The 13,890-nt window shown below is 33.6% G+C and overlaps 1 protein-coding gene across 1 annotated transcript in view; it reads right to left on the reverse strand.

The window, feature by feature from the left end:
- The window catches only part of Itfg1 (integrin alpha FG-GAP repeat containing 1), a 264,556-nt gene that overhangs the window by 136,916 nt on the left and 113,750 nt on the right, over positions 1-13,890 (reverse strand). The window contains exons 9-10 of the mRNA XM_076839473.2: positions 4,704-4,798; positions 2,360-2,532 (exon numbers count right to left, since the gene is read on the reverse strand). Coding sequence (XP_076695588.1) covers positions 2,360-2,532; positions 4,704-4,798 — 268 coding nt within the window. The remainder of the gene's footprint in view (positions 1-2,359; positions 2,533-4,703; positions 4,799-13,890) is intronic.

The following is a 13,890-nucleotide window of genomic DNA, read 5'->3' on the forward strand; positions in this document are numbered from 1 at the left end:
GAGATTGCAGAATCACATGGGTTACACATCCACATTTTTACATAATACCATACTAGTAACTGTTGTATTCTGCTGCCTTTCCTATCCTCTACTATCCCCCCTCCCCTCCCCTCCCATCTTCTCTCTCTACCCCTTCTACTGTAATTCATTTCTCACCTTGTTTGTTTTCCCATTCAACTTACAACCTCTTATATGTAATTTAGTATAACAATGAGGGTCTCCCTCCGTTTCCATGCAATTCCCCTTTTCTCTCCCTTTCCCTCCCACCTCATGTCTCTGTTTAATGTTAATCATTTCTTCCTGCTCTTCCTCTCTGCTTTATTCTAAGTTGCTCTCATTATATCAAAGAAGACATTTGGTATTTGTTTTTTAGGGATTGGCTAGCTTCACTAAGCATAATCTGCTCTAGTGCCATCCATTTCCCTGCAAATTCCAAGATTTTGTCATTTTTTAGTGCTGCGTAATACTCCATGGTGTATAGATGCCACATTTTTTTAATCCATTCATCCATTGAAGGGCATCTGGGTTGGTTCCACAATCTAGCTATTGTAAATTGTGCTGCTATGAACATCGATGTGGCAGTATCCCTGTAATACGCTCTTTTAAGATCTTCAGGGAATAGTCCGAGAAGGGCAAAAGCTGGGTCAAATGGTGGTTCCATTCCCAGCTTTCCCATATTAATAAGACATATTAGGCCTTTAGATTAAAGTGAAAACAAATAGAAATCTAAACAACCATCTTCTTAAAGTAATAAAAACCCAAAAACCAAGTTAACCATGGCTTCATAATTTCTGTTATAGTCTTTTTACAGATGTTATATAGGTTTTATTTTCATCTACATAGTTGCTATCTACCTGATTTTCAAAATCTGTAAAAGGAGACAGACTTCTCTAGGTAGCAACACTTCAAATTAGAAACATCAACCCAGCACTAATTATCAGCAATACAGCAGTCTTGAAATCAGTCAAAAATTATAAACTATTTTTTTTTAATATTTATTTTTTAGTTATCGGCGGACACAACATCTTTGTTTGTACATGGTGCTGAGAATCGAACCCCGGGCCGCACGCATGCCAGGCGAGCGCTCTACCACTTGAGCCACATCCCCAGCCCCCAAACTATTTTTTGATTAAAGCAAATTCATGTAAGAAAGGGTTCTAATATATACCATATCTTTTCTATTCCTCATAATCTATACAAATTTCAGGGATATTTATTTATATATATGTTTCTTTAAAAACTGGATTTCTAGACAATGTTATCTGGTGTTGAAAGCAATAAAAAGTGTGATTTTTTTTTTCCTGGGGCACTGTATTACAACAGGAGCTGGTAGTGAATGTGGAGCTGAGTTATTACTAATTCTAAGGTCATCAAATTAATTAATGCTCAGAACAAACTATAAAGAGATAAATGACAGGAGGCACGAAACAAAAAGAGCCAGGGAACACAACTTATTATAAGATAAATAAAAGAGTAAAGTATAATATCAATAATCATCCTGGAATTTTCAATGCCATTGCCAAATAAGAAACAATAAGGTGGGCTGGGGTTATAGCTCATGGTAGAGTGCTTGCCTGGGTTTGAAGTACCACATATAAATAAATAAAAGGTCCACTGACAACTAAAAAGAAAAAAAAAAAAAAAGAAACAATAGGTAACACCTATTGCAAAATAATATTAGTATGTGCAGAGTATCCTACTAAATGATTTGTTACTTTTCTTTTACCTCAGTTGTGCCAGAAGTAGAATTTTACAGTTGAGGAGTTTAAGTAATCTGTCCAAGGTCACACAGATAGTAAATAGTTGGACTGATACTGAAACCATGGTAGTTAATCTGCTCTTAACTACCATGGTATTCAGTTTCAAAATATAATTAGGTGGGCTGGGGATGTGACTCAAGTGGTAGCGCACTCTCCTGGCATTCGAGGGGTGCTGGGTTCAAACCTCAGCACCACATAAAAATAAAATAAAGATGTTGCATCCACCGAAAACTAAAAAATAAATATTAAAAAATTCTCTCTCTCTCAAAAAGAAAAAAAAGTATTTTATATATAGATATATATAAAAACTGGGCAATTTGTAAATTTTTTGGTATCTTTTAAAAAATCAAGTTTTATTGAATGAAAACCAGGTTTTTCCTTTAGATTAGTTAATCAATTTTGCTCTTTAAAAAAATGAATCTGTGAAAAAGAATAGGTAATTTAAGTAGCTGGGAAATTTGGGGACCAATTAAGAAAATAAGAACCGAGCATCATGATCTATACCTACAAGACTATATGATATTTACGTGCTGTTCAGTTATAAATTGCCATAGTGAAGGTATCTTATAAATATTTCTCAGTTAATTTAATTTCCCTACCTTCCAGATGTGTTCTTTAGTATGGCGAGAGCATCCGGATAGCCATCCATGTTGTAGTCTCCAATATGAAGGGTAATTGGAATTGGTATTTCAGTTGGTCGTTCTTCATGCACAAATGGTACAAAGCCCCAGAGTGTACCCTTATTGTTGAAATCCTGTAGGACTGGAACCCACTGTAGATTTAGAGAAAAAGATTAGACTTCATAGTTACCTTGGGAAAAAAATTACAATTTGCCAAAGAAATGATCCATAAAAAGTTCTGAAGATAAGCATATTTTATTTATCTTTTTCATCTCCATAGTATGGTAGGGTATTATGATTTCTTTTGATAAATAAGTTGTCTCCCTTAGAATTTATCAGTAGTCATCTTTGCTTTTTTCACAAAATCATAGAACCTTGGGATTAAATGGATATCAATACGCATATAGTCATATTGCCCAATTTAAAATTAGTGTAAAGTAGAAATAAAACTTTACTTCTTTAAAATAAAATGAGTATTTAAAAGAAGTAAAGCAGACTATAACATTATCTAATGCTAGTGAGCTTTCAGGAGGCCCAATTTAGGAAGGAAGTTAGAACATGATGAGTCTCCCTTGATCTGCTATGCTTTATTACACAAAGAGGAGTAGTTATTACCTCAAGCCAAGCAGCTCACAAGGCTTTCCAAACACTATCAGGTCTGACAAGCTCTATCTGTAACTGATAGGTACTTCTCAGAAAAAGAAAATGAAGTGACACAAAAATGGCTATAAGTTAAATTTTTACCGCATGTCTTCATTTTTATATTGATAATAGAAGAGAAAGAAAAGGTTGATTTTTCTAAAAGAGTTTAGAATTCCTTTCTCTTCTGAGTACACAAATATTCACTTTTTGATAAACTAATATAAAGCTAAAAGTGGAAATCATGCAATTATAATTAGAGGTGTGCCCACAATGTGCTGAGAGTATGGATGTTGCCATATAACTTGGAGATAATGTGAACCAAAGATGGAACAGCTGACTGGAAACGGCAGGACAAACATGCCAACAGAACTTTTTGGCCTTATAAACAGGTGATTCATTTTTATGGTTGCAAGCTAAAGTGTATTAAAAATGGCTTCTTGAAAAGGATTTAGCAAGTTATATCATAGGCTTTCTAAAGAAAGTATAACTTGCCAAGGAAAAAGAAAGAAAAAAATTAATGATAAAGACATATTTTCAGAAAGTGAGATTTAAAAAAAAATATTGGTCTGCAGCTTTAATTAGCTTTTACATTTTTCTTCAGGCAAAAAAGTATTATTTTACTTATCATAAGAAGTATTTCCATTAAAACAATTGTATTATGCTCCAAAAGTAGTTAAGATTTTTCACTTAATGTGGTATACATAATAGTCCAACAAAGAACTGTGACCTTTATGTTCCTTCCTATGTACCATATTCCTTCCTAAGGAGAAATGACCTTATAATTTGAAAATATTCTCATAGTAATCTGTGATTTGAATATATGCTATAATTACTAGGTTTGTTTATACCTATGAAACAGTGAAGTGTTACTTAACATGTTAACTGAATCAAAATTAAAAAAGTTTTAAGGTAATGAAATATACAGGTGTAATAGTTATATGGTTTGAGACTGCTGAGTGAATGATTTGTTTTAATGTTTTAATATAAAATGTGATGTTCATAGGAATATAAAAGTCAATGTGGTATTTTACTGTTTATTACCCTACAAAAGAAAATAAAGCTCATTAATTCTGTTGTCATAACCTATCATTCCCATATTAATTCTCCAATATGATTCTCAGATTTCAAACTGTTTACCCACAAGCTATAGGTAAAAAGTCAGCATGACAAAATGAAACAGATCTAGATACCACAGACATAAACAAGGTTAGCTTTGAAAATAGATATGATATTCTATTATTCCTCTACAACATATCTTTATTATAGTGTTTTACCATTTCTTCTGGCATATAAAAATGCTAATAGTTCATTTAATCATAGGATTCAAAATGGGTTTTTTTAATCAGAAATGATTGTAGCAGTGCTTTCTGCTTCAAAAAAATGAATAAAATGAATTTAAATTTAATATGAGGAACACAATAACTTAATTTTGTATTTCTCTTTGTTCTGATTCTTCAGATGTCTTTTCTAACTTTTGAAGATTTTTTTTTGATATTTATTTTTTAGTTGTAGTTGGACACAATACCTTTATTTTATTTATTTTTATGTGGTGTTGAGGATCGAACCCAGGGCCTTGTATGTGCTAGGCAAGCTCTCTCCCGCTGAGCCACAACCGCAGCCCCAAGATTTTTATTTTTAAACACATAACTCTATTGTGTTAAACAAAACAAAACTGATATACCTGCTTTGTTCCAGATCTCAGTAAGTAGATTGTGCTTCTCTGGCAGTTTTGATCTTCACAGCCTGGAAGTAAATGATCCATTTGTCCATCTCCATCTGCCAAAAGAAACTTTAAGAGTCCATTAACAGCCACAAAATAAAATGTGTGTGTACGGCAGGCAGATTAAATTTCCTATTTGTTGTAAGTCTCCATCAATCTGGATAAAACCGAAAGAATTAGTTGACATATGGTTTTATAATAAATGTGTCTCAATTAAAATCAAATCACTTGGCCCTTAGTACTTAATATTTGAACTTTGTCTTGTTCTAAATTGCAAACTTTTCTGTGGTTAAATGTTTATCCAGGGTTGGAAAAAGGTCTTTTCAGGTTGTAGTGTTAAAATCATCAATTTTTAAAAAGTTGCTTTTAATTTATTTATATAATTATCACTACTGCCACAAAAGAAAAATAAGCAGTACATCAATAGTAACATATTATTATACATCCTATTGTAAATGTGAGGCTAATCTTTTTACATACTTTTAAGTACCTTTATTTTAAGATGGACTTCAATCAAAGAGCTAAAATGTTTTCAGCACTCTGGCTTCTAAAAAAGCACCATTAAAAAAAAAAAACAACAAAAAAGCAAATGAAGTAAGCACAGGTTTTCTTTATAAGTGTTTTTAAAAAATTATTATTATTTTTTTTAGTGTAGATGAACACAACACAATGCCTTTATTTTTATGTGCTACTGAGGATGGAACTCAGGTCCTGCTCACAGTAGGCGAGAGCTCTACCGCTGAGCCACAATCCCAGTGTTTTTACAGAGCTGTACATTATTCTACAAACATCTCTACAGGTCAGAGTATGGAGAAACCTGGATTCAGTTCTTTTTATGCTTATACCTAAGTACCATATCTTTCCAAAGACAGTCCGTGTATACATATATGCCATATATAATTTTGCACAAATAGTATAGTGTACTTTATTTTTTTGTACCATAAATTTTTGATTTAATATCTCTGAGATGGTTTCATATTGGTAAATTTATATCTGCCTGATTTGCAGTACAGTATTATATTGTATGAATATATTTCAATATAATCAATTTTCTATTATGTGCAAACACTGGGTTATTTGTAATCTTTTGGTAGTCTAAAAAATTTAAAAATGAATAAATTTATATAATCTTTTATACAGATTTACAGAAATAAGTATAAATTAGTAACCTTAAAAGTGAGTATAAATTAGCAAAAGTAGTATACATTTCTAAAATGATAATTATTGGTTCAATCATTTATAAAATTCAAATTTTTATTTAATCTCCACAGAAGAATGAGTCTCAAACTTATAAATACCCTAAGAACTGAGGAAATCAAAGAATTTTAAGTGGGTTACATCTATGGTTATTTGTAGCTTTAAAAATTAAGTTAAAAATAACAAATGTAAAAATATTGCATGTAAAATAATATTTTCATGAAAAATAACTATTTTCCAAAACAAAAAGCTTTTGTGAGAAGCCTGGAATTGCCTGGCTTCAATATCTGTCTTAACAAAAAATAATACTGAATTTTTAAACTGCTTTCACATGCTACTTATTACAATATGTTGCCACTTATTACAGTATGGTTAATAAATGTGAAAATCTGTAGCCTTAATAGCCTTCTCAGAAAACTCTGGATATTATTCATGGTACTACCAAAATGCAACAAGTGATAATTTCTTAAAAGGTTACTTGTAAAAAAGAATCTACAGTAATGCCAATGAAAATTTCCTACTGTTAATTAAAACCCACTCATCTATATTTTAGATCACAAAGCAAGTCTTAGCAAATACTTAAAAAAAATCAGTATAATCCCTTGACTTTTATTAGATCATAATGGAATAAAATTAGAAATCAACAATAAGAAAAGAAATAGAAAGTAGATAAACACACGGAGATTGAACAATACAATTTTAAATAATGAATGGATCATAAATGAAGTCAGAGGAACAATTTAAAAATTCCTAGATGCAAAGGAGATAGAGATACAACATACTGAATCTCTGAGACAATATGAAGGTGGTTATAAGAGCAAACTGTACATTTCTTGGGCATACATAAAAAAATCAGAAGATTCCTAGTAAACAACTTGATGGATATCAAAGTCCTAGAAAAACAAGTGCAGGGGCTGGGGATGTGACTCAAGTGGTAGCGCGCTCGCCTGGCATGCGTGCGGCCCGGATTTGATCCTCAGCACCACATACAAACAAAGATGTTGTGTCCGCCAAAAACTAAAAAATAAATATTAAAAATTCTCTCTGTCTGTCTCTCTCACCTCTCTCTTAAAAAAAAAAAAAAAAAAAAGGATCTCCTTTAAAAAAAAAAAGAAAAACAAGTGCAAACCAATTCTAAAACCAGTAGATGGAAGGAGATAATTGAGATGTGAGCCAAAATTAATGAAATACAGTATGAAAAAATGTTATGGTTTGGATACGAAGTGTCCCATTAAAAGCTCATGAGTTAGGCAATGCAGGACTGTTCAGAGATAAAACAGGCTATGAGAGCTGTACCCATATGAATGGATTTCTGGGTGGTAACTATAGGCATGTGGACATGGTTCCAGGAACAGGTCACTGGGGGCGTGCCACTGGGGATTATACCTTGTCTCTAGCCGCCCACCCCCCCCACCCCCTGCTTTTTACTGACACCAACAGGACAGTTTTCTTCCACCATGTTCTTCTACATGATATTCTGTGTCACCTTAGGCCTAGAGCAATGGGGTTGGCCAACCATGTACTAAAACCTCTGAAACTGTGAGCCCCAAATAAACTTTTCTTCCTTTAAGTTGTTCTTGTCAGATATCATGGTCACATTAATGAAAAGCTGACTAACACAGGAATTAGTACTAAGAGTGGGAGTCTTTGTTATGACTAACCTGACCATGTGATCCAAAAGGTTTTGGAGATGGGCATGGTGGTGAACCCCTGTAATTCCAGCAACTTAGGAGGCTGAGGCAGAAGGATTCCAAGTTTGAGGCTATTATTTATTAAGCAATTTATTAAGGTCATAAGCAATAGCAAGATTTTCCAAAAAAAGTTCTTGTAAATGGTTTGCAGAAGAAAACTTAGAATACTGTTTACAGACAACAACACACTGGATGATTGTGGTAGAAACTCAGAAGACCAGAATGCTAAGAATGTAGACAGTAAAGATGACAATGAGTACTCAACTGGGAATTAGACTAGAAGCCATTCATGTTATGTCCTGCCAAGGAACTTGTCTACATTTTGCCCATGCTTGAGACTTCTGTGAGGTTGAAATTAAAAGTGATGGACAAATTAATCTGGTTCAGAAAATTTCAAGGCAGCATAATATTCAAACAGGGCATCTCAGAAAAAAGCAAGACCACACCCATGACAGGCTCAAGAGAAAAAAAAGCAAAAACTCATTTCAGAGACAACAACGGGAGCACCCTGCTCACACAGGGGTGGCTAGGAAGTTGTTCTCTCAAGGTTCATTTCACCTTGCTCAGCTGCTTAAGTACTGAGAAGTCAACTGCAGTCATGGTCCAAGAGGGCATGGCTATTGCCTGAGCTAGCAGCAGACCTTGAAATCATCCACTTGGTGTTGGTTCTGTAGGAATGCAGAATTCTAGAGATAGGGGGTCATGGAGGATTCCAGTGAGATTTCAAATCTAATCACACCAGTGCTTTTTTGCCTTGACAACCATCATATTTGATGTATAGAACACTTTTGCTGGGTGTGGAGGCATATGCCTGGAATCCCAGTAACTAGGGAGCTTTCATGAAGGAGGACTGCAAATTCAAAGCCAGCCTTAGCTACTTAGTGAGACACTCAGCAACTCAGGGAGACACTGTCTCAAAATAAAAAGCAAAAAGGGCTGGGGCCTGGAGTTTGGGCTCAGTGTAAGGTGTTTGCCTAGCATATATGAGGCACTAGGATCTATTCTTGGCACCACATATAAAGGTTCACCCACAAGTGAAAAATACATATTTAAAAAAAAAAAAGACTTAAAAAAAAAAAGGGCTGTGGATGTAGCTCAGTGGTAAAGTATCTCTGAGTTTAATCTCCAGAACCAAAAATAAAACAAAAAACCCAACATAGAATATTAAAAAGATATACATGGAATATTGATACTTATAAAAATTATTGTTTGCTATTTCAACAAAAATATTCTTTAGTAAAACTATGTGTCTCATTTTCTTCCTTCTGCTGTGTTTTAATAGTGTAAGTGTAGGTGAGAGAAGAATACAAGGAATACTTGGATAGCTGGTGTTACCTCTTTGATTTGTGAAAAATTGAAAGCAGCTTTACCCACCATTGACAATATAAATGTCAACACAGTGAAAAAGGCAAAAAATAATTTAGATGTTATGAAAACAGTTTTGACCTTGTGGACTCCCTGAAATAGTTGTAGGACCTCCCATTCAGGCCAATATTTTGGAGCACAGTTTGAAAATTATTGGCAGAGAGGTTGCACCAAGAACTAAACATGTTTTAATTTTTGCCAGTCTGATCTGTGAAAATGCTATTTTGTGAATTTTAGTTTTTCTATTAATGATAACATTTGCCTTTCAATTGCCAATTCATAGAAGCCCTTCCCATATTAACAAAAGTATGCTTTCGTCTGTGATGTAAAATATGTTCCCTTCCTCCCTCTCCCCCTCCTTTCTGTTCTGGAGATCAAAGCCAAGGGCACTCTACCTCTGAGCCACATCCTAGCTCTTTTTATTTTAATTTTGAGACATGGTCTCACTAAGGTGCTGAGTATCTCACACAGTTGAGAAGACTGGCCTCAAACTTGTGATCCTGCTGCCTAAGCCTCCTGAGTTGCTAGGACAATTGTCATGGGCCACTGCGCCCTGCTGATACATTCTTTTATGGTTTCTAAGTTTTGCTTATAACTTATAAAGGCCTACCACACAATAGTGGTGACTATTAGCCTACCTCCATTCTTTTTGTTCTAGTATGTTTGGGCATTAGTTTTACTTTTAAGCCCCTGAAAATTTACTTTGGTATAAAACTTCAGTCATGATCCAATTATAGTTTCTAAAGATAAGAATCTAGTTGTCTCAAACCAAGAACTATTGAATGAAAAAAATTATTTAATACAGTTTTCAGAAAGGGAGATCAAAATGTTTGGGGATGCGTCTCAGTGGTAGAATAGTTGCATGCATATGTGAGGCCCTGGGTATGATCCTCAGTACAGCCAAAAAAACCCCCCCAAAAACCAGAAAGAGATTCAGTGTTTTGTATTTTGATCTGTAATGAGGAATTCTGAGTTAAATTACAAAAATAAATTAATGATTTTTTAGTAAGGATATAGCATGACAGCTTAAAGGCAATAAGTCAAAATGTCACCTTTCTCCATCTGGAAAATTTACTCGTTGATGACTATAGAATCCATGAGATATAAATAATAAAGTCATATGACTATTAATGGTAGAAGGTTTTAAACAGAATTCAAAGTTTTCCTTAACTTTCAATAAGTAGGACTTAAGAATGAAAGATTTCTATCTTGAGTTTCTAAATCTCCATTTCTAGCTAAAATAAAACCTGATTACAGGTAGATATAACAGCTTTTCCATAACATTTGTCAAGAGACAAAGTAGATAGTTATCACATACAAAACTACATTTTCTGGGCTAGGATTGTGGCTCAGCGATAGAGCACTTGCCTAACATGTGTGAGGCCCTGGGTTCGATCCTCAGCACCATATAAAAATAAATAAATAAAATAAATATATTAAAAAAAAGACCCCTACATTTTTTGTGACTCACCATTAATATAAAGCTGGAAATACATGTACTAAATGAAAAAAAAAAGTTCCAAACATCCATTTCTTCTTCTACCAGAATATATGAATAATATAATTTTATATTTCTTACAAGAGCTCAGAAATGCACTGAATATGATAAAAAAATTTTTATAATAACCAGATTAGATACTTTTATGAAAATATACAATTTTTAAATAAGCAATGAACAGCATTAAAATAGATGGCATGCATGAAAATACTCAGATTATTGTTTATTTGCTTTAATATGTTTTAAAAAGAACATTATTTATTTTTAATCGATGAAAATGCATATATTTATGGAGTACAATATGTTTTAAAATATGTACCTGTTGTGGAATGGCTAAATTGAGCTTATTAGCATGTCATTACCTCACATACTTAACGTGTTTTCTGTTACAGACAATTTAAATCTGTTCTTTTACCAATTTCCCATTATGTAATACATTGTTATTAATTATAGTCATCATGTTGTGATAAGTTTATATATGTTAATATAATATTAAACTTTGTAACTAGCCTGCTGATAATTTTTCAAATTCAAATGATAAAAAACTCTTCCAGCTGGGTATGGTGACACAGGCTTCTAATCCCAGCAGCTTAGGAGGCTGAGGCAAGAGGATCATGAGTTCAAAGCCTTCCTCAGCAACTTAATGAGGCCCTAAGCAAATTAGGGAGACCCTGTCTCTAAATAAAATATATAAAAAAAAGGGGTGGGGATGTGGTTGAGTGCCCCTGGGTTCAATCCCCAGTACCAAACAACAAAAAACAAAAACACTTTTTTCCTTCTCATTTTAATCACAAAATATGTCAAGATTTAATAATGTCTCCAAGATACTTAACTGCTACTGCTTTTCTGTTTTGCTGAACATATTGATTCTTTCACAATTTTTTCCCCTCTGAGTTACACAAAGAAAAGTCATGACCTGTTTTACTTACTGTTCTGGCTTTGCTTTCACTTATGTGTGAATAGAGGTAAAAGACTATGTAGTGCTTAGGTGCTAATGGGGTAGAATGAGGCCTGGTTCCAGCCAGAAGTACATGATGGTATAAACCTCTAAACATTGTACATGGCAATAGCTTTGTTTATTTTAGTTTCTGAGGCTGGAAAGAAGGTGAGGAGAGGAAGCTGGACTAGATTATTCTAAAGATTCCTATAATTAAATCTAAAACTCAATGAATAGTATCAAATGTGCTTTCAAATATTCTTTTAGCTTTCCTTATCAAAAAAACTGATTATTCATTGATACACAGATACAATATACTTTTCTATAATATTTATATATCATAAAAAACAAAGGGAATATTTCTATTGATAGGGTTTTAAAATATTTTAATTTATCTTTAAAAGTTAAGCTATACATTATTTAAGCATTTAATAGTTAATGTGATAGTTGGGAAATAGGAAACTATACAGGTTAAATTTCCTACTATTGAGGTAAACATCAGTCAGTGTCTAGGAAGAATACTGTTCTGTTCTTGGTTGTAAGAACTTCTACAAGGAAATGGAGCAGGGCACAATGTCCCATGTGGTAAGCCATGCCCACAATGGCTCCTAGTGGCTCAGGAGGCTGAGGCAGGAGGATCACAAGTTCAAAGCCAGTCTCAAGAACTTAGTGAAGCTCTAAGCAACTTATCAAGATCCTATCTCAAAATAAAGAGTTTAAGGAAAAAGTGGGGATGTGGCTCGTTGAGTGACCCACTGATTGAGTGACTCTGGATTCAATCCAGGTTGGGGAAAAAAGAAAAAAAAAAAAAGGAAGGAAATGGAGAAGTGGGCATTGGCCACTTCCCTTGTCTCCAATCTTTAGGTTGGGATTAAAGCAGCACAGCCTTGGCTGTAATGTAAAAGAATGCACAAAGAAAACATCTGAAGAAATCCATTTGCATAGTGGGCATACAAATGATCCTGTTTCTCTTGAATGTAGGTTCAACTCTTCATATTGTCCTGGCCTGCAATATCATGCAGGAGCATAGGAGCTATAAAATGTACAAAGCTTCTCCATTGAGTCCTCCAATTACTTTGGAATTGGTAAGCAGAATGCAGAAGTGTTTGCAGCCCCAGGTTTGAACACCTACATACATTTATCATATTGGTAAAGAGCAGAGAAAATTTAAGAATATTCTTAAACTTGTAGCTAGGTCTAGTGGCTCATGCCCAGTCATTTAGGAGGCTAAGACAGAAGATCCTTGTCTCAAAATAAAATAAAAAGGGCTGGGGATATATCTCAGTGGTAAATGTACTTTTATACTACTGATTAGTTTACTTTAAATGTTCCTTTTTTCCACAGAGCAGAGTGCTATTTAAATAGTATTATTTTACCTATTTATTTTGGAGTACTCTCAATTTAAAAGGAAATTCTGGGGGATCATTTTAAGATTAGCTCACTTACGTAAAAGAGATTAGATTTTTTCCTCTCAAAGGTTTCTAATCCTACTATTAAATAACCTATTATAAACCAAATTACCAGCTAACTCAAACTCATAATCTGAATTCTACAAAGAAACAAACTAAAACAAAATCCATTTGTTTTGCTTTACATATTTATTCATATCTACTCTGTAGAGTAGGGAAAGGGGACTAATAGTCTCCATTCATAAAATCCTACATCCAAAATAAGGCCAAAGATGAAAAGAACAGAAATATATTTAAGCATAAAAATCCACAGTAAGCAAATGGGCAGCATAATGGCTCAAACTCTTATTTTGACAAGGATGAGAAAGTAAAAAATAACAGTCCAAGTAAAATTAGTATTTTTAAGAATGAAATCTTTACACAAAGCCTTAATTAAATGTCAATAATCTAGTATTTTATATCTGGGCAGAAGAAGAAAATCAAAATGTGTGTCATTTAAGCTGTTTCAAAGAATTCTGAAGAAATGCAGACACGCTTGGTGTAATAAAAAGGACAATGGGAAAGATTTTGCTTTCAGGATTGCTTTATAACTAGGGTGCTGGGCTAATTCAGTTTTTCAATCCACAAAATGAGAAGTATAGATTCCATGTATGACATTCTAAAATGCTATCAAGATTCTACTTCCAAAAAGGTCATGGTATATTTTAAGAGCATGGGCTTACGTGCATCAGAAGGACCTGAATGCAAATATGAGCTATTATTTGCTTGGAGTATGGGCTTAGGCAAGGTATTTACTATTCTAGCCTCAGTTTCTTTTACTTGTAAAGTGCACAAGTATCTCAATATTTTCTTGTAAAGATTAGATGATGATGATGATGAGTAGGATATGAGTAAGTACTCTTTATGTATTTACTATGTGGAAAACACTTCATAAGTCTTATAGTTGCATTATCTTCTTTAATCTTCACAATAACTTTTATTGTGTTATCATCTGATACTATCATCCAAATTTATCTAAAGAAACAGAGGTAAAAAGAGGTTAAGCACCTTG

The sequence above is a fragment of the Callospermophilus lateralis genome, chromosome 18 (assembly GCF_048772815.1).
Source record: "Callospermophilus lateralis isolate mCalLat2 chromosome 18, mCalLat2.hap1, whole genome shotgun sequence".
NCBI lineage: Eukaryota > Metazoa > Chordata > Mammalia > Rodentia > Sciuridae > Callospermophilus > Callospermophilus lateralis.